Source organism: Micropterus dolomieu, linkage group LG17, assembly GCF_021292245.1.
Source record: "Micropterus dolomieu isolate WLL.071019.BEF.003 ecotype Adirondacks linkage group LG17, ASM2129224v1, whole genome shotgun sequence".
In the NCBI taxonomy this organism is placed as follows: domain Eukaryota; kingdom Metazoa; phylum Chordata; class Actinopteri; order Centrarchiformes; family Centrarchidae; genus Micropterus; species Micropterus dolomieu.
In genome coordinates, this window is record NC_060166.1 from 4207002 (window position 1) to 4231471 (window position 24470).

The window sequence follows — 24470 nt, forward strand, 5'->3', positions numbered from 1 at the left end:
CCATGTTGTTGTTTTCGTTACGTTGCTGCCTTCAAAATAAAAGCGCATAAGCCGTCTGATGTGTATTTGATATTATTGGATAATTTTTATACAAGTAATATTCTGTTTGAAATAAATAAACGGTTTCATAGCCTATTTCAGTTCTGTGCAAGAGGAATTAAAGGCCTGTCCCATGTTGGACGCCAGTCCCAAATATTAGGCAGGGTCAATTCAGTGTTTTTAGCAAATAAAAACCTGGGCTATTAATCAAAGTTTTATGGTAACTTAGTGGAAATATAGTAAAAAAATGTCCTTAACTGACATGCTGGCTGTTCTATGTGGCCGTGTGCCAATACCTTCAAGAAAAGAATTATGTGTGACTTTTCTAAATTCCTCTCCTCGCACAGGTGTTCTTCAGAGCAGGGACTTTGTCCAGGCTTGAGGAGCAGCGGGACGTTCAGACCAGGAGGAACATCTCTCTGTTCCAGGCTGCCTGCAGGGGATACCTGGCTAGACAGGCCTTTAAGAAGAGGAAGGTAAGACTGCTGCACATAGTGGTTAGGATCACTTCATGAGATCTGAGGGGTGCTGGGGTTTCCTTCTTTTATTGTTGTTTTACTGCAGTTTAAAAATACTTTCCTAGGCATACTTGATATAGAAACAATTTCAAACATCAGGTTACAACGTACCTGAGCTTCCTAGTTTTAACCTCTCTTTACTGTACCTCCCATATAAGATGAACTTAGCAAAAGCAGCTGTTTTGACACTCGCTGGGGTGTGGTCAGAAATATAAGATGCTCCTCTTGACTCTTAAGCTGCCAGCACACTTCATCAGAATTAGTCGAATAGCTTCAGAAACCCCTGCCCCCACACCTTTCTGCCATTGTAATTGGGGAGGTGGAAGCCAGGGTTTATTTTCTATATAAAGCTCATCTTTTCCATTCTTTACGCAACTATTTCTGTCACCTTTCATGTGAACAACTGAGTGCATCACTATGAAATGAGTCTGTCTGAAAATGCGGCCCTATGATGGTCTTCGAGTGTTGCCATTCGGAACAGCAATAAACATCTTTGCCTTTACACTAAATGGAAATATAACTTTTGTTTGGGCACCTGTGACATCTTACATCAATTTTTGTGAGGACGTGTGTGCTGACTAAAACCTTCCGCACATACAACAAACAAAAACCCTGGTTCACAGCGAAACTCCGGCAGCCTCGTCAGACCAAAGGCCTTCAGAAGTGGGGACAGAGTCCTGTACTACCAGGCCAGGAACACTCTAAGGAGATCAAAGCTGCAAAGAGGAGCTACGCCAAAAAGCTAAATAACAGCTTTGCAGTCAACAATCCTGCGTCAGTGTGGAGAGGCCTGCGGACACTCACCAACTACAGGAGACCATCCCTCAACACTGCTGGTACTCAACGACTGGCAGACGAGCTGAATGGTTTCTATTGTAGGTTTGAGAAGCCCAGAGTCACACCTCTCCCCAGCTCCAACACCATCTTCAAACAGTCACCTTCCCCCTCTGACCTCTCACCTGCACTCAAGATCTGTGAAGAGGACGTGAGCCACTTCTTCCAAAGGCAGAAGATCAGGAAGGCTCCCGGCCCAGATGGAGTGTCTCCATCCTGCCTGAAAATCTGTGCAGACCAGCTGGCCCCCATCTTCACACAGATCTTCCTCAGATCACTGGAGCTGTGTGAAGTTCCCTCCTGCTTCAAATGCTCACAATCGTCCCGGTCCCCCAAAAACCCTCCATCTCTGGATTAAATGACTACAGGCCCGTCGCCCTGACATCTGTAGTCATGAAGTCCTTTGAAAGACTGGTGTTGGCCCACTTGAAGGACTTTACAGGCCCCTTGTTGGACTCCCTGCAGTTTGCCTACAGGGCTAACAGGTCAGTGGATGATGCTGTCAACTTGGGTCTGCATCACATTCTGCAACACCTCGACTCTCCAGGGACATATGCAAGGATCCTGTTCGTGGACTTCAGCTCGTCGTTAAATGCCATCATCCCCGACATCCTCAGCACATAACTCACCCAAACACAAACTTCAGACAGAAGTCAGGAGGTGAGGCTGGGGAACATCACATCCAGAACCCGGACTACCAACACTGGCGCCCCCCAGGGGTTTGTGCTCTCCCCCCTGCTCTTCTACCTCTACACCAACGACTGCACCTCAGGGGACTTCAGGAGGAGCCCCCTCACTCTGCCCCCCTTCACCATACTCAACAGCCCTGTGTCTGCTGTGGAATCCTTCAGGTTTCTGGGATCCACTTTATCCCAGGACCTGAAGTGGGAGCCCAACACTGACACCATCATCAAGAAGACCCAGCAGAGGATGTACTTCCTGCGTCAGCTCAGGAAGCTCAACCTGCCTAAGAAGCTGCTGATCCACTTTTACACAGCCATCATCCAGTCTGTTCTCTGCACCTCCATCACTGTCTGGTTTGGATCTGCCACCAAAAAGGACAGGAGCAGACTACAACGGACAGTCAGGACTGCAGAAAAGATCATCGGTGCCAACCTGCCCTCCATTCAGGACTTATACATTTCCAGAGTCGGAAACGGGCAGGAAACATCACTGCAGATCCATCTCACCCCGGTCACAACCTGTTCCAGCTCCTCCCCTCTGGTAGGCGCTACAGAGCACTGTACGCCAAAACCAACAGACTCGGGAACAGTTTCTTCCCACAAGCCATCACTCTGATGAACAGCTGATTTCTGACTCACGTGTCAGGAACAATTCCTGTTCAATAACCCAGTAAATCTGTCTCTAATCAGCCACCTGTTTACTGGTTACCACTTATTATTTATTCACCAGTCTCTATTTCAGTGCTGTTCATACTGTTATATTGTCATATTGTAGATACTGTATACCAAATCCACCTACCTCAATCATAACTACTGCACAAACTACTTACACTTATTTATTCCAGCATCCTTTGCACAATGATTCATACACTGTGTACATGTATGCTGTATATGTACCTGTATATCACGTATATGTACGACATGTACATCCTCCTGCATCCTTTGCACTCTGCTCACTGCACTATTTGTGTTGTCTACACTGAAGTCTGTGTCTGATTGTATTTTATTTTTATTATTGTTTATTTTTATGAGTAAGCACATCGTGAGCATTGTACAATCCAGAGTCAAATTCCTCGTATGTGTACACATACCTGGCAATAAAGCTGATTCTGATTCTTTTGCTGGCAGCCATACCAATGTGTAAACCCTGCTACTGTTGAATGATGGAAGCTAAGCAGGTTTGGGCTTGGCCAGTACCTGGATGGGAGACCTCCGGGGAAAACGAAGTTGCTGCTGGAAGAGGTGTTGATGGACCAGTAGGGGGCAGTCTTCCCTCTGGTCCTAATAATAAGATCCCAGTGCAGTAATGGGGACACTGTGCTGTAGGAACTGCTGTCCTTCGGGTGAGACATTAAACCGAGGTCCTGACTCACTGTTGTCATTAAAGATCCCATGGCACTTGTCGCAAAGGTGGTGGGGCAGTGGATAAGACACTTGCCTTTGTTGTGAGAGACCCGGCTTCAATCCCCTACTGTGACCCATCCAATGTATCCCTGAGCAAGACACTTAACCCTAGTTGCTCCCTAATTGTATAGCAATTGTAAGTCGCTTTGGATAAAAGCGTCAGCTAAATGAATGTAATGCAAAGAGTAGGGGGTTCCCTGGTGCAAGATTCCCAATCATCTAATCATCCCCCGTAGTAATTGGCTCAATGTTTCCCTCCCTCTCTGCCTCAAGCTGATGTGTGGTGAGCGTTCTGGCGCTAAATGGCTTCCGTGCATCACCCAGGTGGGTGCTACACATTGGTGGTGGTTGAGGTGAGGCCCCCCCACTTCATTGTGAAGCGTTTTGAGTTTCAATGATAAAGCGCTATAAAAATGTAATGCATTATTATTATTATTATTTAATTACACAATCTGGCTACACTATGTTGGTTGGAACCAGTTTCCAGGTTTGAAGGTGATCAGTTTATTACAACATAGATAGCTAGTTGCTTCTTTTCAGCTGACCTCACTCCTGACCAGGGCATTGCACACACAGATGAAGCCAACGTACTACATTCTGTGCCAATATGTAGTGAATACTTATTGAAGTAGCAGTAATTTAATTAACTTTCTCCAAAATAAAATATATTTAAAATGTAGCTCGGTTTTTGCTCAAGAGAGATTGCACTAATTAGCTTTATGTGGGAATTACCTGAAATCAGGTAAACAGGAACAGTGGGGATACAATGTGACTGACAGTAAGAAAAAAAAGTCAATTCAATATCAATTAATGTACATTTGATTCTGAATTACAAAGTTGGTTTCTTTTGTTCCTTGTTTCCTATATATAACCGTATGGGTTATTGATGAAGTCCAGAGGATAACCCTGAAGATGGATTAGTGAGTGGCATAAATTGGCCCATTGTTACTTTTATTGGCATCCTCAGAGTCCTGATTTGTTCTCAGACCTGTAGGGTTCAGGTCAACTTAAAATGGGTCAGTGGTCAGTTAAGTTGCTTTGAGTCCTGGCATGGTTTGTTTATGCTCAGATTAAAGTGAAGACCCACCCACAATCAATGCTAAGGTCAGGCTGGAAGAAATTTAGCCAGGCCATGATCCCTGGTCGCTGTGGGGGAGGATGGGTGAGTGCTCTATTCTGTGTTAATGTGTTTTCTGAAGACCATCATGGCATTTCAGCTTTTCTGGACAGTAAACGGTGAAATGAAAAGGAGTTAAAACCCAAGGAGATGCATTAGTATTGTAGCCAAATTAGCTTTTTGGGTGTTTTACAAGTTGCCCTTCTAGAGGAATTTGTCTTTGCCGTGTGTGTGTGTGTGTGTGTGTGTGTGTGTGTCTGACTGTCTTGTGAAGGTGCTAGTGGGGATCTGTTGACTTTCTGTTTGTGTGTTATTTCACAGAAGCTTTGATGTTGCTTATGGAAGTCAGATCTTATGTGAACACACACTACATTTGGTGCACAGTTTTATTTATTTATTTATTTCTAGTAAATGTGTGTGTGTGTGAGAGAGACTTGGTAGAGATCAAGCATTTCATTTTTAGTACCGTCTCAGTTTATTCTTTCTAGCTGCACTGGGCTTAGGCCTGCCAACTAAAATTACCTTTCACTGGCATTTGGGTTTCACTTTAAGGAGTTTGAGTCTTGTCTCAATACTGATCTCATGTAATTGATGTAGTTTGGAATTGGGTTCATTTCTTTGTGACTTTGTGACCGCAGCTAGTGCATTTTGTAGAGATTCTATCAAATTAATAACAATTAAAAACGCTGCTGAAACGCTTCCAGTGGACTTTGACACCGGGCTATGGACGCATCAAAACCGTGGCCCAGGTCATAGCTCTTAGACAAAAACACCGACAGCACACAAAAAAGTTCACGGCTAGTTAAATTTACATACATGTGCAATGGATACGATTCACCCGTATCTTTATTATTATCACTGTGGTAACGACTTGTCAATTACAAGGTAGTTACACCCTAAAGCAGAACGTGCTTAATCATCTATTTTAAACTAGATACTGAGGCCATACAGCAGCATGATATAGTAATATGGTTAGCTTGCTAACGGAGGTCTGCACCCGGTTGCCTACAGCTCTTCATCTAACAGTTCATTGTGGCTTCTCCATCTTGTTCCTTACTCCCTGCAACATCTAAAACTGAACTGCTGATGAAAACTGTGAAATATGACTACTGTCACTTTTTGTCGGTTAATGTCAAATAAATAGCATTTTGTGTAACAGCTTCACAATAAATGCCACCCCATATGTTACCAGTTGAGTGATTTTACTCTGTAGCAGTAGAAAATGTTGGGTTTGCAATACAGCTCTGATCACTTTAGGAGAGTGAACATTAAACGGTCACTGATATCAAGGAGGTCAAATATCAGTTTTCTGTCAGTCTCTTGTGTGTTTGAATCCAGGGCAGGAATGGTGGTCTGAGCCACCAAAAAAACCCCTAAGATAAGGTTTTTACAGTATAAAAACACATTGACAATCTAAATGCGGAAAAAATGCTGACCTATTTTTTTTTTTTTCATTATATTTTATAAAGTCCAGCATGAGAATGGAGCCGTCTCTGGCATCTGCATTCATTAACAGATCATCAGAATCTCTTATCAGTGTACCTCATCTCTTTCATTTGACTAATACTATGAAGATAGGAGCCTGACCGCCAGATAAGGATGAGAATGAGAAAGGATGGGAAGCTGGAGAAAGAGAGGGACTATGGTTCGCCATGGGGACAAATACAAGAGATCCTATCTCTTTGACATTCATGGGGAATAGTTGAGATTGGAAGAGCATGAGACATTCTATTACCAGTCAGGAAACATAATCAGCTGCATTAAAATGTAACCAAACACACAAAGTAGTGATGGTAAGATTCACCAATTTGCATCGGTGCACCATAAGTTTAATTTGATTGGCTCGATTTTTAAAAAAGTGTGCACCGGTTACAATTTAGGATGAACTCCAGATTTATCGTCTAAAATCTTTGCGTCAGTAAAATCCAATTTTTTATATAAACAATTATTGTAGTGTACTGTAAGTGTTTCTCTCATCTCATATCTCCACGGCTGCCAGTGGCCTTTCAGCTACTATAGAGGCAGAGGCATGTCACATTAGGTTAATATAGAGGAGGGAGAGCTACACGAATTCCTACAAATCAAATGTTTGGATACACTTTGGATTTTTCAAGACCCATGCAATTTGCAAAATAATAATAATAAATAATACACAGGCAGCACAACTCACCTAAAAATGTATTCACCTGAAGCGGCAACATGGAGAGAGTGTGGAGACATCTGCCTTCCCCTTCCACTCTGATTCAGCTCTAGCTAGCCTCAGAACTGGAGACAGGGAACAGGAAAGAAGGACAGGCAACGTGTTACTTTATTTTATTTAACTTCATCCATCGTCATTCTGTGGGAAACACTGTAACTGAAACAACTTTCATCATTTTAATTCTACTTCATTCTCCACCTTAGTTTAGTGATTTAGTGTTTACTCACTAGTTGAATCTGCCCACCTTGCTTTTCCCGTCAGTTCTCTTTTCCTCACACACACACACACATTTCTGATCTGTCACTGCAAACACAGCCTTGAGTATCGTTGGTGCTGCAGTTAGTAGTGCAATAATAACAATATAGTGGCAACAATATGCATCTGTTCATTCAGGATTAACAGAGTTTATATATACATTATGTATATACACGTGAGGGATGGGTATCGACCGAAATAGCCCTCCAGTCGAACAAGTACTTCTTTCGATCCCTTTTGTAACTAGATCTGGGGGAAAAAATACTATTTAGATTTACTATTCATATTGTTTTGTTGCAGCCAAACACGCAAGCATCACGCTGAAAGAAAGAGAAGGGCACAGCTCTTTTTTTCCATGCAGGATTTTAACAGCCCCTCACCTTTGGCCGCGGTGCCCGGCATGTACGTCACTGTTGCAAGTTTATCACCACAAGCTTGGCTTTCCATTGGTGTCATCTTCTGGTGTCATTTAACACTTCTCTGTCCAATTTATTTGCTATTCACATCACTTGTCACTGATCGATCACTGCGTTCCATCATATCAATTCAACGCTTTTGTGGCGCAGCAGCCATCAGCTGATTTCAGATGTAGGCCTAGTTTGTGTGATCTGCTGGATGAGCAGTCTCTCTGTTCCTCTGTTTGCTTCTTTAGACTCATTAGTGTAGTTTTATAACTTGTTTAGCTGACTCCTTACTTGTTTTCTAATTCTTACTGTCGTTACTCAGTACAGCTATATGTACAAAGTAGACAGTCACAGCAGACAATCGTAAGTAAATGTCAACTCTATATAATACGTAAAAAAAAAAAAAAGTTTCAGGCAAAGTTTAAGAATACACATTTTTCATAGAATCGTGTATCATTTTTCTCACTGGGGCAGCAATCTGCTAGCCTGAACCAGAAAAATCAGCCGTGCTCATGTTTAATTTGTGCTGGCAGAACACCTGCCCCCTTCCATTCAGACAGATTGGGAGAATGGGAGAAAGTTTGTGGCCAGGCTGCAATGTTTTCCTGCTTGAAAACAGACCAAGCACCGGCCCAACTTGCATGTGCCACTCAGCGCTATGTCAAAGTTTGGTCTAAATACGTGGATATTAGTATTACAAACTTTGAGATGAGTTTCTTCTCAGCTATAGTAGAAAAATAGATAGAATGCCACATCTTGAAGTTTAGTGTAATAATCTACAGCAGCAACTGCTTGACAACATTATTTATCCTGGATAAGAAAAAGTAAAATCGAATCAACCTAAAATAACATAAAGGCTTGTCTGAGTTGGCCTCTTTTCTGAAGGGAAGCTTGAGGGAAGATTTTCTTGTCCACTTCAGGAAGAGTGTGGGAATCGAACAGGGAGTTTATTGAAGTTGAAGATGAAGATTAGTGAAATGGTCTAGATCAGTGTTTCAACCCGCTCTTCAAGGCTGCTGATCTGTCCTTATCCTGCGACACTGCTGCCACACAGATCTTTTGCCTGCACTCACTCTGAGTGCTTTAAAATCAGTCACAGGTCTACATGGTCAACTTGCCAGGTGTCTCCAACAGAAGTCTGTTATTCCTAATCTCCTGGCCTGGTAACAACTATTCCAGTTACACAAACCTTTCTGTAAAAGTGTGTAACATTTCTGTAATCAGGACTCCAAGTCATACCAGCCTTTGCTGTACAGAGCAATTTGTTCCAATTGTGTATTACATTTACATTTAGCTCAATTAGCTAACTGTTTTATCCAAACAGAATTGCTAAATATGTCAGAGGTCGCACGCCTCTGGAGCAGCTAGGGGTTAAGTGTCTCGCTCACGGACACATTGGTGAATTGGTCACAGTGGGTCTCTCACACCAAAGACGTGTTTTATCTACTGCGCCATCACCACCCCTCATTTATGGTTCCCCAGATCACCTGCAGTTAAGATTTCTCTTAATGCCTCTTCAACAAGCTGCCTGTGTGTCATTGATGGTTTAATTTGTGCTTGCAGTGTTAACAATCTGTCTAAGATACAGCCATCAGTCAAACCACATGCACCTATATGCCACAGTAAAGAGAACAACTGCTGATTTGTAGGCATGTGTGATCATAGAGGGCTGATATGTGCTGACTAATCCTCTTTCATCATGTTGTTATTAGGCATCTCCTGACTTGAAGAAAATGGTTGAGAAAAGATTGTAGTACTTAAGATCTGCTGCTGCCATTCATCATGGTCATGTTTTAATTCTCTCCATAACCCCCCTAAACATTTTGGGCTATTTAAATGATGCATTGCACATGTCACTTCCTAAATTTGAAGGATTAAGAAAATACTGAGAAAATCAGACACTCCACTAAAACAAACTAACTTTGACACAATATGACCAACCTTATATTAAACAAACTGCTGAACATTTAGCTTTTTCAAAATAAATATATTAATATATTTATATATTTCTCCCATTGACCAAATGAGGATTTTGTAGTATCCTGACACAACTGTGGCAAGTGGTGTGTAATGCTGCGTTCCATTTCCCTCGGAGGTCGGAGGTCGGAGCTGGGAATGACGTCACACCCGAGTTGACGGCGTTCCAGTTAACAAGTTGGAAAACCTCGCTCGACCAGCTGTTTGTTTACAACTAGCCAGGTTAGCTATTGATAGGACTTTGTGTAGGAACATTTATATGAGTCACAAGTACACAGAAGTGCTAATAAATAGTATAAACTACAGCTTTCACTAACTGTTGATAGTGTGGTTCTCCCGACTTCCCGAGTCGGAAATCCGACTTCAGGGGGCGTTCCAGGTGAAAGTTCTGACTGGGAACTCGGGAAAATTTTGACTTGTGTGTGAATGTTATTTTCTGTTTGAGCACTTAGGCTCAGTGTATGAATGTGTTTGACTGGTGAATGCAGATGTACTGTAAAAAGCGCTTTGAGTGGTCGAAAAGACTAGAAAGGCGCTATACAAGTACGGAGCATTTACATATATATAATGGTAAACAGAAATAAACTATCATCACTGGAGCAGTGCTGAGGATGAATTAGAGTTTAAGAGTCTGGTGGTGTGGCAGCTGAAACTTCTATATCTCTTCCCAGAAGGCAGCAGGGTGAACAGGCTTTGGCTGGGTGGGTACTTTAGTATCCTTTGGGCTCTGCGTAGGCACCTCACCTCAGCTCCACTGATGTAGACAGGAGTGTGTCTTTCTCCTTTTCCCTGGTTTTGCTGATGTTGAGCAGTAGGTTGTTCTCTGAGCACCACTCTGCAAGATTATCAATTTCCTTCCGATATGAAGTCTCATCGATGTTTGAAATCCGTCCGATGATGGTGGTGTAATCCGCAAACTTCAAAACAGAGTTGTCTTCATGTCGGGGGATGCAGTCGTGGGTGTACAGCGTGAACAGGAGGGGGCTGTGCACACAGCCAATCCGCCAGTCCGCCAATCCAAACTGACTGGGGCCTGTTTGTGAGGAAGTCTAATATCCAATTGCAGAGTGTTGTATTTAAACCCAGAGTGCTGAGTTTGTTGATCAGTTTCATGGAGGAGATTGTGTTGAATGCTGAGCAGAAATCAAAACAGCATTCTGATGTTTTTCTGATGTGGAGGGCAGTGGAGATGGCATCTGTTGGTTCTCAAAGCAAATTGGTGAGGGTCCAGGCTGGCTGGGATGTTGTTCTTTATGTGCTAAAGAACCACTTTCTCAAAGCACTTCATCAGAATGGGGTGAGTGCCACAGGGTGGTAGTCATTCAGACTTTTTAGGTCCAGGAACGATGGTGGCTGTCTTGAAGCAGGTGGGAACCCTCTCCTGAGACAATGATATGTTGAAAATGTCAGGAATAACTAGGGCTGTCGCGGTGAAGTAATTTCCACCGTGGCAATATGTTAGGGGTCAGGTATGCGGTATTATCACATTTGTCATCAATGAAGTAATTTGGTGCCATATAGCAGAGTAAGAGTGTCTGTGTCTGTCACCTCACTGCACAGCGAGCCACTAGCAGGAGCTTCATGGTCTGAGCAAGCTAGCTGCAGCGTGCTAGTCAACAACATTGGCAAGTAAAGTGATTTTTGTAGTTTGACCGTGTTCTTTTCAGACGTAGCTATATCATTATCTTCAAGGCACCTATCAAGTCAATTTACATACCGCAGCAACACGCGCGCACACACGCGCCGGTGTGAAGCAGAATGGCTGTCCACAACTAATCACTGCGCTGTAGTAACGTTATAAGAAAATTTCCCCAGAAAGCAACATGAAAAACAGCTGCAGGCATCCGACACACTCCTTACTGTCCAGAGTTTCTCTGGACTATCCTTCAGGATCACAATGTTAGTCCAAAATCACCGAGCGTGCTAGCCACATTAGCCGCGCAATATGCTAACGCCAAGTCAGCTAACCTTCCAAATAAACAGTAAACAGCACAAAACACTTACAGCTTCAGAGTTTGAAGTCGGGTCACACACAGCCCATGGAGATCCATCCTTGAACCGTTACGGAGCTCGTTACGGTTGTGTAACTTTTGAAGCACTCTTTTATTAATTTAACACTCCCTGAAGTGTACAGTATGAACATTGCAGTTGTTGCAGTGCTTGCTGTCATCCGCGAAAGGCTTTATCAATACTGTGGTATTTCAATTTTGCGGTTATCTCGACAGCCCTAGTAATAACATCATCTATCTGATTGGCACAGTTTTTTAATACATGGCCCAACTGATTTACTCAAATTCACTTTCAGCAGGACTCTCCTCACATCTGCTGTTTATACTGACAGGGGCCGGTCCTCTGGAGGTGGAGTAGACTTTACAGCTGACTCTTTGTTGAGGAGATCAAAGCAGCATAAAAGGTGTTAAGTTCATCTGGTAATGTGGCCTCACACATGATGGGGGAGCTCCTGCTTTTGTAGCCTGTGATGTTTTTGATGGCTTGCCACATATCTTTGGTGGTGTTGGTGTTGAGGTCTCCATGATGTCTCTGCTTCGCCTCCTTGATGCCAGCTTTCAGTATCGCTGTCTGAAAACCAGCTTTTTTGGCCTGATAAACCAAAATGGGGACGGGGGAGGGCTTTGTAGCTGCCAGGAATATTGGTGTAGACGTGGTCCAGCGTGTTTGTTCCTCTGGTGGAGTTGTGGACATGCTGGTGGAATTTCGGTAATACTGTTCAATTAAAATCACCAGCAACAATAAAAACACCATCTGGTTTTTTGGCATGTGACTGCTGATGACCTCGTACAGTTCCTGTAGTGAATTTTTTTTATTTGCATCTGGAGGAATGTAAACCTCAACGACAGAAACACTGGAGAATTCTCTGGGCAGATAGTATGGCCGACATCTCAGCATTAAAAATTCCACATCTGATAAACATTGTCCATCCACTTTAGCTGCATTTGAGCACCAAGCATTATTTATGTAGATACACAGTCCTCCTACCATCAGAAACTCTTTACAGATGTTAGTGCACCATACACTATTCAGTCTTGTGTTCTTCCTCTGACTGTGTGTGTGAAACAGATCCAGGATCTGGCCATCCGCTGCATCCAGAAGAATATAAAGAAGAATCGTGGTGTCAAAGGCTGGCCGTGGTGGAAGCTCTTCACCACCGTCAGGCCTCTGATAGAGGTGCAGCTCACTGAGGAACAGATCCGCGGCAAGGACGTAAGTATACACACACTCACACACACACACACACACACACACACAATACTTGTGCGTATCCATAGGAATGGTGTGATTGAGGAGTGGCTTTTCAATTGTAGCTGTTTTCTTTCGAGTTACAAATACTGAAATAATATACTGGAAAAACATTTTTCTGGTGTAATGTAAAGAGGCTGATATAGACTCTGGATATAGAAGTCATTATTTAATTTTATGCCGATTGTGGTTGTAATTAAATTTGACCCTGATCACATCAAAACATCTGTCAAAATTCCAGTTATTTTCCCCACAATTTATTTTTTAACATTCATGAAAATTCTGCATGGAGTTTTGACCGTTATGGCGCTCAACACATTGCTAGAGGAAAACAAGGATTGGACAATGAATATTTGTTCGATAATACTATTTAGTTAATCAAACTACTTCATATTTATCAGATAAATATCAGAGGTAGTGCACAAGGAAAAAACCCATAAGTAAATTCCTACAACTAACAAGACTTTGAACAGTTATGAGTATCATTAGTTTATATGCTGTGAATTCACTCCATCTGCTCTATCACAAATCTGTCTGTCTGTCATAAACATCTTCTGTCTTTTCTGTCTCAGGAAGAGATCCAACAGCTGAAGCAGAAGCTGGAGAAGGTGGAGAAAGAGAGGAATGAGCTGAGACTTAACAGCGACCGCCTCGAGAGCCGGGTAAACACACAGAAACAGATGGACACTTGTAGCAGGAGTCTAAGAGTAATCAGAGAATTTTCAGAATAAAGTCTGAATCCTACAAATCTGAAGGATATTTCCTCAAAAAAGTCAAACATTTATATGATGTAAATAGAATGAATATATATATATATATATATGGGTATATGCAAGAGAAAGATGGAAGGAAATAGGTATCAGGGAAATAGGGTTTTAGAGAAATCAATCGGAACACAAATCTAAACTTGGTAGTGATATTAAACCTGAGCTGAATCTGTTATTTGGCCTTGTATAACGTTGCAGTGATGTAGTATCAGAGCAGTGGGATCCACTGCAGTGTCCAGTCCCTGACAGATTTCCAGATAATCCCGTGTATCAGTAACTCAACTCATTGGTGTATGAATGACATGGGATAAATCCCCAAATAAAGTAAATATTCCAAACTATACATCAATAAAGTGGAAACATGCTTGGCTCTTAATCTGTGTGTGTGACTGTGTGTATGTATTGCATCAGATTACAGAGCTGTCATCAGAGCTGGCTGATGAGCGGAACACCGGGGAGTCTGCCTCCCAGCTGCTGGAGACTGAAACTTCTGAGAGACTCCGCCTGGAGAAGGACATGAAGGACCTGCAGGTACAAATACACAGATACACACACACACACGCAGAAGATAACAGCATAACATGTCAGAGTATGAGAGAGTTGTGTTTGCATGCTGTGCCATTCAATGGCTGTGGTTTAACGCCTAAGTTTAGGTTTGATCAAAACTGTCACACAGAAGGGCACTAACGCCTCACTGTGTCTATTAAAGGGGATAGTTCAGGAATTTTGAAGTGGTGCTGTTTCATGTACTTATTTATAGTTAGTGTGTTACTTGCGGCAGAGTAGTAGTAGTAGGCCTTCTTTTAGGTGTCCTTGCTGCTGACCCTACTTGCTTAGCTTCCGTGCAAGTTCATCTCTCTGCTTCTCCAAACTGGGGACACGCTGACCGCCATCTGCTGCAGGTAATACACTGACTGTGGAGAAGTAACTCACACAGCCCCACACAAAAATCCCCAACTATCCCTTTAAAGAACTGACCCATTCCTCTACTTGATGCGTTTTTCCAAGCAGAGTTCTATTAATGAAAATGCCAAATCAAGATGGTTTATAGTCCAATTAGCCCTTCAGCAATAAGATAATAGTTTTCTACAACACACTCTGACTGTTTGATGTAAAGGCAGATTGTAAAATGTAGTTTAATGTCTGCTCATTTTTTAGAATTTAACATTAACATTTAACACATCAGTTTGAATTATTGAAGAGCAGAACTGTAAACCAGCCCTGCTGTAGGTCCTGTGGGATCTTACAGTCTATTGTAATGTTTCAAAAGCCAAATGAATGTTGTATATGAATTTAACCTTGGATAAAGGCTGTCTCATATTTAAACATTGCTGTTTTGTCAATAACACAGAAGTACAGTTCTTACTATGACAATGTCTCAGAGGCAAACAGTATGCAGAATATTTTTTCTGGAGTGCTAGCATCAGATGGACAACTTCAAAATACTGTATATAAAATTATCCCTTTCTCCTGTAGGATCTCAGTCACATGTTCCACTTAGAATTCTGTCACTTACTGTATCTCACCTTTTTTCTTTCATCAGTGATTAATTCACAGCTGTTTGTCCTTACCAAGTGCATATGGAACTAAAATTAAGAGTTAATGTTGCATAGTAACAAATAACCCCCCCCCCACACACACACACACAGACACACATAGGAGCCCAAATTAGCTAGTATATTCCCAGGTACCGGATTAAAAGATTCCAGCTCTTCAGGGGTGGTGCTGCTGTGAGACAGCAGGAGAGCACGGCCTGCTGGGCTGTAAATCCTCCGTCTAAATGAGTTTTTCACCTATAATGACAAAATCCTGGTTTGTTCAGCAGGGTAAGGTTTTGGTGTTTCCTGAGTCTTTCATTGTAGAAACAAATACACTTTTTCAAAGATTACTTGGGCTGCATTTACAGTGCCATAACTAATAACAAAATTGGAACTGTTTTCACCCAATTAGGTTAACAAAGTCACACTAGCTTTGAAAAACATTTGGGGATATTTCTTTTCTTTCCCTTTTTTACATCTCATACATGCATGGATTCTTCTGAAATGCATTCATATCCATGTCAACTCTAAAATTTGGTTGTGAGTGATGAAATCCCGTTTAATTTATCTAATATTATTATTATTTCTTTAGGGTTTTTTTGTCACAGATTTAAGATAAAGTATTTAAATTACTTTATATGTCATTTTAATGTCAGTGCTCACATTAGGCCTCAAATGAGAATGTTTTTATATTTATCCTAATACTCTTTTACTTTTCTCTTTCTTCTTGTTTAAGCCTGTGGATGTTACCTGTTCATGAGCAGTCATGCATTTGTGAGATTTGATCATTAGCATAATCAGTGTCCCTAAATTGCTTCATAAGTTCTCCGTTTGTGAGCAAGTTTCATTCACAGAAATGTAGCAAAGTGTGAAAATATTTTCAGGCCGCTCATCTGCTGTCGAAAGCCAACAGACAAAAACACAACACATTCAGCAGTGTCAGCAGTGGTATTAGGGTTAGCTGCCCTAATCAGAGCAGCACTGTAATGTGCTCGGAATTTAGAGGGAGAGGTTTTACACGAAATGAGATGCTAAAAAACATCTTTCTAACTCAAAGCAGTCCACGACTAATAAGAGGCAGTCAAGGGGACGTGTCATGGAGATATTAGACAAGAGAATATTCTAGTCTACTGCATTAAGACCCCAAGGCAGAATTTCCACCAACTACAACTGCGGCTGAGAGATGCCAAAATCCATAAAATAAAAAACAAAAAACAGCTTCTCAGTAAATTGGCAAGCTATGATTATATGGTGAACAGAATATTCGTTTTGCATTAAGTTCATTTTAGTTCAGTGTGTCAGTTGATTTCATGATCTTATTTAAACTCCAACTATAACAAATGAATTTAGATTAGGGCATTATGATTCTTAAGTCAGGTGTGTTTAGTTGCATGTCTGGGACAAAATACCTAAAATGAAATTACACTCAACTACCACACAAAAAGATGACGCATTACTTGTCTGACTGACTGCAGAAGCCTCATATTAGCTTCAGCCGAACTTTAGAATGTATTATTTTGGAGGACTGTAGATTTTGTCCCCTATCTTTTACTGTGTAGTCGCTTTATGAAGGGATGAATGAGCTGTGTATATGGCATGCAGTTGTAGTATTACAGTAGACTTCAATACAGTCAGTACATATTCTACTAAAACACCATGCTGTCATTCATACATGGACATTTACAGTAAGTGCCGAGAACAGGTGTGGTTCAAAGGTGTGGTTCAAAGGTGTGGTTCAAAATGGTTTTAAAACGCACTATGAAATAGGCAGGGATAAAAAACCAATGCATAGAAACACAAAAGTGGCAGAAGCTGCTCTGATGAGCTACATGTCAAATGGATTAGACTTAACCAGGAGGGGAAATGATCCACTTTTCTGTTCTCCACCAGCATTCTCTTCTCCTGCTGCCTCCCTCTCTCACATCTCCACACGCTCACATGCACAGTGATGACTGTAATTGTGAAATCATATTGTCAGGCCTTTTATCCGCCACTGCCCTCCCCCTCCTCCCTTGATCCACTTAGTTCACTATTTGACATTTTTTACATGCTTTTTTCTCTATTTGTATTGGGGGTATTAAGATAGATCTTTTAGAGTGATTGCTGAGATAACCATGGGGAGGGGCTGCCTACAAAAGCAGACAGAATCCTTTTGTGTGTGTGATGGCGGGAGAGGCACAAGGGGGCAACACAGGTATTCACACACAGCGGGAAAACATGCATTGCATGTTGGGAATGTTGCAATGGAATGGACCAGATGTACTTACATACTTGGATTAATTTAGACAGTCATTTCTTGTTATCGTAGTGTGTTTCAAAATGAGGTCCAAGAATCTCAAGTCCTCAGGATTACAGTTTAAAGCAGTGCTTGAAGTAGCTTGGTATGCAGTACTGGCACCTCAACATTTCACTCTACTGGGATCTTTTCTTGCATACTGGCACTTTTCACAAGCTGTCAGTCCTCTCCTCTGCCCTCCATATCAGGTTCTCTGGCCGCTACGTGACGCTCACCTGTTTCCGTTCTCGCCTGCTTGCTAATCTCTGTCGGCGAGACACAGCAGGGAGAAGAGAAGCTCAGGTGCCTTTCAATCAGCTGTGTGCAGAAAGTAGCTTAGTGAACCGACCAATCACAACGTGGATGGGGCGGGACATTTAAAGATATTGACAGATAGTGTCATTTACACTGGGGACATGTCTCCATCACTTTTTGAAAGCTTTTGTTAAAAATGTCCTGGAAAACAGCATCAAGAAATGTTAAATAACAGATGAAACAATGCACAATAAGAAAACATGTAATGCAACTAAAATATAAAAGAAACAGAAAAGTAACTTAAGCTAAAACAACAAGCTACTGATTCCTGCATTATATTCCATTATATTTTGAATTGTGACATGCCACCTTAATTTTGTTTCCCTTCATATAAATAAAGACATTTCCACCATAAATTGGTGCAGAAAGTATCTCCAGAATGCAGGAAGTTAAGTGTTTAATGCTCAAAGTCTTCTGGGGGATAACCCCCAGACCCACACTCATATTTCAGCATCAAATATTTATTCAAAATAATGTTAAAATATCTTCTCATCTTGGTCTCGTGACCCAAGTGTAGTCACACCCCTAATCTGAGCCCTTATGTCACCACCACAACCCAAACTGACTGGCACCTATTTTTTTTCCACTTCAAGCGCTGGTTAAAAGTAACAACTGGCACTAAGGTCAAAATGAACGCACAGTGGAGGTCCAGAGTCTCCAAACATTTGTAAGGGACATATATATATAATGGCAGTAACTGTCATTTTATTTTTTATTTTTGGTAACACAATGATTGAAAAGCACATTCAGAAAGGTGGTTTCTTGTGTGTGTCTTCAGGAAATATAACTAAAGCTAATGGGTCGAAATATACATACTCCACTGCTAAAATGTGGTTGCTGTAGCATTTTTCACCTCAATCAACTGCTTTTGGCTGCCATCAACAGGTTTCTTTGATTTGTGTTAGGGTCATTTTTCGGTTTCTAGCAGAAGGTTTGATGTCGTCCTGAAGGTATCTTCGTTCTGCAGTCCACTTTATGCAATGCTCCAGTTCCACTGGCAGCAGATCAGCCCCCGAGCTTATTACCACCAGACGGTACAGTGTTCTTGTGGTTGAATGTCTCTCCTTTTCTCCTCCAAACATACTAGTACAACATAGAACTCCATCTTTATTTCATCAGGCCACAAAACGTTCCTGCAGAGGTTTCCTTCTTCTATGGTAGCCCTGAACAGTTTTTTAATCTTTTGACAAGTCTGCAGAGTTTTGGACATGACATTAACAATATTTTTGTTGGACAGTGTTCCAGCAGCTTGTATGTTTTGACAGACCTGTTTTTGGTGATTCTTAGATTAAATCTGACCATCTGGACCAGTTGTCTCTCAGTAGGGACAAAGTTTGGGTTTTATTCCAAACCTCAGCAAAGCAACTGTCCTTACACTTACTTAAACTACTTATGTACCTTAATTTTCTAATAATGTACAAATAATTGTACTTTGATAAGCTGTGGATAACACAGGGGGAATTTTGTCACTTTTTTACATATCATAAATGCAGGGATTCTTTTGAAATTAATTTATATCCATGTCAACTCTAAAATTTGATTGTGATTGATGACATAGTCTTTTACGTTATCCTAATACCCTTCCACACCAAAGATGGTCACCAAATAAAACAACTACACTACAATATCTGTCAATTAAAATGTCACCATAATTAAATTAACTATAATTTTTGTACTCCACCAGGAAAATTTTATGTTTTCCAATGAAAAACATGTAATTTCACATCACATTGGGCCATTATTTTCACAATATCTCTGAACAAATATTTGGAAAAGCTAGAGCAGATAATAAATATCCAAAGATCAGTCTACTGGGGAGGAAATACAACCATTAGATTGGGGAAAGTAATTTGGTTGGTTATGATGCTCTCCACAGTGATGACATTTATGGCACAGCATGTTTTGGGCATCACCCCCTAAAACCCAGTTAATATGACCTCAGAATCATTACAGATACGATTGTTCATGTTTGCCTTTTGTGTCTTCATTTTACAGCTTTTGACATAATATTAAAAAAAAGGCAACTTCAGAAACCTCCTCCCCTTTAAGATGCATTTTATTTGCACATTAAAATCCAAACAGAAATGTCTCCTCATCAGCTTATAAGGACTAGTTTGCATCACTAATTGGCTTTACTAACCTCAGCTCCTCCGGTCACAACTGTCCTTTCTTTTCCTAACAACCACTTTTTCAGACTCATGTGGAAAATAATTTAGGATGTACCGGTCTGTAGGGGACAGAGCTATAGGCTACACCAGTTTGTACCTGATGTTCTCAACATTGGACAAGTAGGTAGTAATAAAATACAGCTACCAGTTAGTTTCTATAAATAGAGATAAGGGTAAGTTACAGCCTACTGTAGAAGCTTTCCTGCTCAGCTGGCAGTCTGAAGGGGAGGGGACATGTTAGCTAGCGCACACAGGCTTCACTTTTCCAGCAGCTGGGAAACAACAGCCAGACTTTTCTTGGTCTTGAGAATCTAACACACCGTAACCGACTCAGTACATTTACTGCCAGAATATTTTCCTCCGCTCGCGTTCACCACTTTCTCCCGCTCGGACAATGAAACTTGCTACGCACATCCCGATAAGGAGTTACTTTGCTCTTATAACAGCACCTGTCACGTAGATGCCCTTTGAAGAATGAGGAGAGGAGGCAAGCCAAGCGATGAGTGTTACCCTGTGTGAGTGAAAATTAGTAGCGCATTGATATAATAATTAACAATTGTGTGAACTTTTAGTAGCGGCAGTCATAATTCAGCAGCGGCTCACCGCCGCTCCTGAATGCATATAGGGGAAACACTGGAGGGGATGTACCAATATTTCCTATCCATATCTAGTATTACATTAGTATTATAATCCTTCTGCAGATGTTCTCTTTGTAAGATTGCTTTAAATGTAAGCAATGGCTGTTATTTTTATCCATGAAATAACCAAATTCAGTACCACTGTTAAAAGTCCAGATCATCATTGTAAATGAATACCTTGAAGTTTTATTCGCCTGCAGCTTACCTACTCCCCTGCACAGACCTCCCAACAGGCTCTACCTATTCTAATCTCAGCAAAACCATTTTCCTTAAACGGCACCTTTTGTAACCTAAAACCTCAGACTAACCATTTGAATTACAGAGCTTAATGGGGAGGCTTGATTTTGAGCAAATGTCAACTTTCCTGGTTTATGATCTGTACTAACTACAGCCACATTTACCTACCAAAATAAAAGTTGCACAAATGATTTATCATGATAAGCTTCATTTTTCACTCTCCTTCTGCAGCAATAATCACATCATGATGGACCAACTGAAGCTGACATTTCAGTCCCCCCGGCTGCCCTGAGACTTGATCTGGTCCTGTGTGTGCTTGTTCTTAGACTCTTAATACATGAAAACCTGAGAAAAACCTGGGGTTATCTATAGAGACAGATGTGTTGATGTTGTCATAGTAACCACTTCTTCTTTCTTGTCCACCAGGCCAAGTTTGACAGCATGAAGAAACAGATGGAATCCATGGAGATGGAGGTGATGGAGGCTCGACTCATCAGGGCTTCTGAGCTCAATGGAGAAATGGATGATGACGACACAGGTCAGACACTCCTACACACACATAAAATAACAGAAGTGACCAACTGCTGAGACTTATATTTATGTTAACTGTGAGACTTCTGCTGAAGCTGCTGCACACCCACACAGGTTTCTGACTGCATGTACAGATCAAGCCTAAGTGACAGTTCTGTGAGTTTTGTCACATCTGTTGAGGTGGGACAACTTAAAGAGGTGGTATTATGCTCATTTTCAGGTTCAATATCTTATTTAGGGGTTGTACCAGAACAGGTTTACATGGTTTAATTTTCAAAAAAACACCATATTTTTTTGTCATACTGCACATTGCTGCAGCTCCTCTTTTCACCCTGTGTTGAAGGCTTCGTTTTAGCTATGGAGTGATACATCTTGTCTGTAAATTATCTTTGTTGGGAGTTGCACATGCGCAGTTCCTAGTTAAGGACTACTAGCCAATCAGAAGCAGAGAAGGGCGGGTCAGTGAGAAGCAAACACGACTTCGGTTCAGCTGTAGGCTGCATGTTGCAGACCAGCTTGGCAACATGTACTGGAGCAAGAGTTTCAGAGTGGTGAGTTAATAATCTGTAACAAAAGTATCTTTCATCTATAACGTTTTAACTGAGCTCTGTCTCTACATCACAGTAACAACTTTATGTCCACTGACTGCCTGTAGGGTAGCTAGTGTTTGGAAGGGAGAGGAGAGGTGTGCTGCAGCTCAGTGTTTTTCTACCGGTGTTTTTGAGGGCGTGTCGGAGTAGCTGCTTGGCGAGTGTTATATGACGCACATTTCCCTTTCATCCCAGTGACGTCACAGGGATAAAAGGGAAGCAGCTGGACTACAAACGAGCTGTTTTCAGTTCAGAGCAGAGCTTTCTGTGGGAGATGGGAACTACCTTTGGGCTTTTTCACTTTGCAAACCTGTTACATGCACAAAAAAGACATATAACTTAATAAAGGAGAGGGAAAAAGCCAAAAAGCATAATATGACCTCTTTAAGCCTAAGTAGCTATGTTACATAGTACTCTGAAAACAGGTGTTCAGACAGAAAATAAATCTGCAGTGACTGAGAATCATCCCGTTCAATTAACACTACCAGGAATGTGTTCTTGCATGTATTTTGTGGCATTGTGTTTTACTCTCTGTAGCCCTCTGCATTGGGGTTCCTACTGTACCAATACAATGGTCTTACTGACATGATTGAGGTTTTTGAAGCAGAGCTGATGTTAACACAGCCTTACAAACCAATTGTTATCTGCTATTTTCATACTGAAAAATGTGCCCCCATAATCCCCACATTATCTGCCAGCTCAGTGTATCTGCAGTGTGACCAAATGTAGGATGGTGGTGTGACGGCTCTGAAAACAGGTCAGCAAGGAAATAAAAAATTGAAACTGGCAATAATGTTTCCAGGTTGTGAAGGGTTTTCATGATGCCCAACAATGCACATCTTTCATCATTTACTGTTAGTACAAACATGCCTGCAGGAACGTATATTATCCCATTTTCTGCAGTTAATATGAAAATTCTGTGGAAATAATATTACAGCTGGATAAACAATATGATCCATATGATCAAGGATATTTCAGCCTTCAGCAAGCTCAGCTGCTGACTCGGTCAAAGCTGCAAAACTGAAAAAAACGTGACACTTTGTGAGGTAGTAATACTGTAGATGTCCACTCTGTCACATCTGTCTGCCTGTCAGTATTTTCCCTAGACAGAGCGTTTGTTTTTTTCCTCACCTCCACAGGTTAATAATGCGTTCATTTTTTCTCTGTGGGAAAAGAGGACACAGAGACTCAGTTTCACCAAAACAAGAATACACACCCGATTTACAAAAGCTATCAGGCGGTACCACATTTACCACTGGTTTCATATATGAACGACAACTCTATAATTAATTCAAAGGTACATAAATAGTAATTGTTAAAATTATTTGAAATGATATTTCTCTCTGGCCAGAATGGGAAGTTGCAGCTCCCCCTTTTTCCCACTGAGCCCCACCTACTTCAAACCAGTCAGATAAGGCAGAAAAAAACACAAAAACAGAAATCTCTCATGGAAAAAATCTAAACTGTTCTAACTTTGGCAGAAACGGTGTGTGTTCATGTTGAAGCCTAGTCTGAAGCTTATTGAGATCATTGGTTTCCTGTGCCTTTTAAAGCTTCCACATACAATCTACTGCTATTCAAAACATAGATAATTGTAATGTTACATAGGAATTCTCTGAATCTATGAGGATGTAAATGAGAATAACTCAGGGTCCACTTATTTGCCTGTCTTGGACTTTGGACTGAATCTCACGCTGTTCATCAGTAGATGATTTTGCTCAGTTGTCTTGGAACTAAAGATGTTAAACTGTCCACTATTTAGAGAACAACGAGTGACCAGAAAAAATTCACAAATACTTCCTTTCTTGAAACATTAAATAGTAAGAGTGGCCAGTATGACTTGACTCTGTTGTTCTACTGAATTGCTGGAATTTGTGTTGTGGAAATGTACATTATACTGAATTTATCAAGACAACAAATAAACATTTAGGAAGTATTGAGTTTGCATCAAGACCTAATTAAAACAGGAGGAGCTCAGGAAACAAAGGCTTCTTACTGAAATATGATCAAATGTACTTATAAAAGAGGAGTTGGATCATACAGAGAGATGTATTTTTTTCAGCTGGATCACTGTTAATGTTCAAAATTGAATTTAAACTAGTTTAACCACTCTATTCTTGAATTGAACACAGCTGTTCTCAAACAGAGAAATCCAGATAAGTCACATCTGGCTAACTGAAGTCAGGATATCTTGAGCCATAATTCTGGAGTGTTCCCCTGATCTCTTCCTGTGCATAGACTAAGCTTGCTTTTACTGTTTTTTTTGAGACTTCCATAACATAGAAATGGTTTAATGCTTGCCCGTTCAAAATGTGCTGGAAACAGGGACTACACAAACATCATAATATGTAGATTTGCTGAGTTACAACTAAGATTAGTATCAAATTATCATTGTCCCTTGTAAATATAGTTTATGACACACAGAAGTTTTCTTTCTTTGATTTTTTCTGAAATCCCCATTTCAAATTAATACAGTGTTGTTGTTTCAGAGGGAGGTATGCAGACCGTGTAAACATATTCAGGAATGACAGAAATGAGATAAAGCAGACTGTGACTGTGAACATGCTGATGTTACAGGTGGAGAGTGGAGGCTAAAGTATGAACGAGCCATCAGGGAGATTGAATTCACCAAGAAGAGACTACAGCAGGAGTTTGATGACAAGCTGGAGGTGGAGCAGCAGAACAAACGGCAGCTGGAGAGGAGGGTGAGTGGATTCACTTC

General features: G+C 41.2%; 1 protein-coding gene across 1 annotated transcript in view; it reads left to right on the forward strand.

Moving 5' to 3' along the window:
* LOC123986237 (unconventional myosin-XVIIIa-like) overlaps positions 1-24470 on the forward strand; it is a 161135-nt gene that overhangs the window by 90480 nt on the left and 46185 nt on the right. The window contains 6 exon segments of the mRNA XM_046074387.1: positions 387-515; positions 12510-12653; positions 13262-13351; positions 13868-13987; positions 21054-21165; positions 24326-24453. Coding sequence (XP_045930343.1) covers positions 387-515; positions 12510-12653; positions 13262-13351; positions 13868-13987; positions 21054-21165; positions 24326-24453 — 723 coding nt within the window.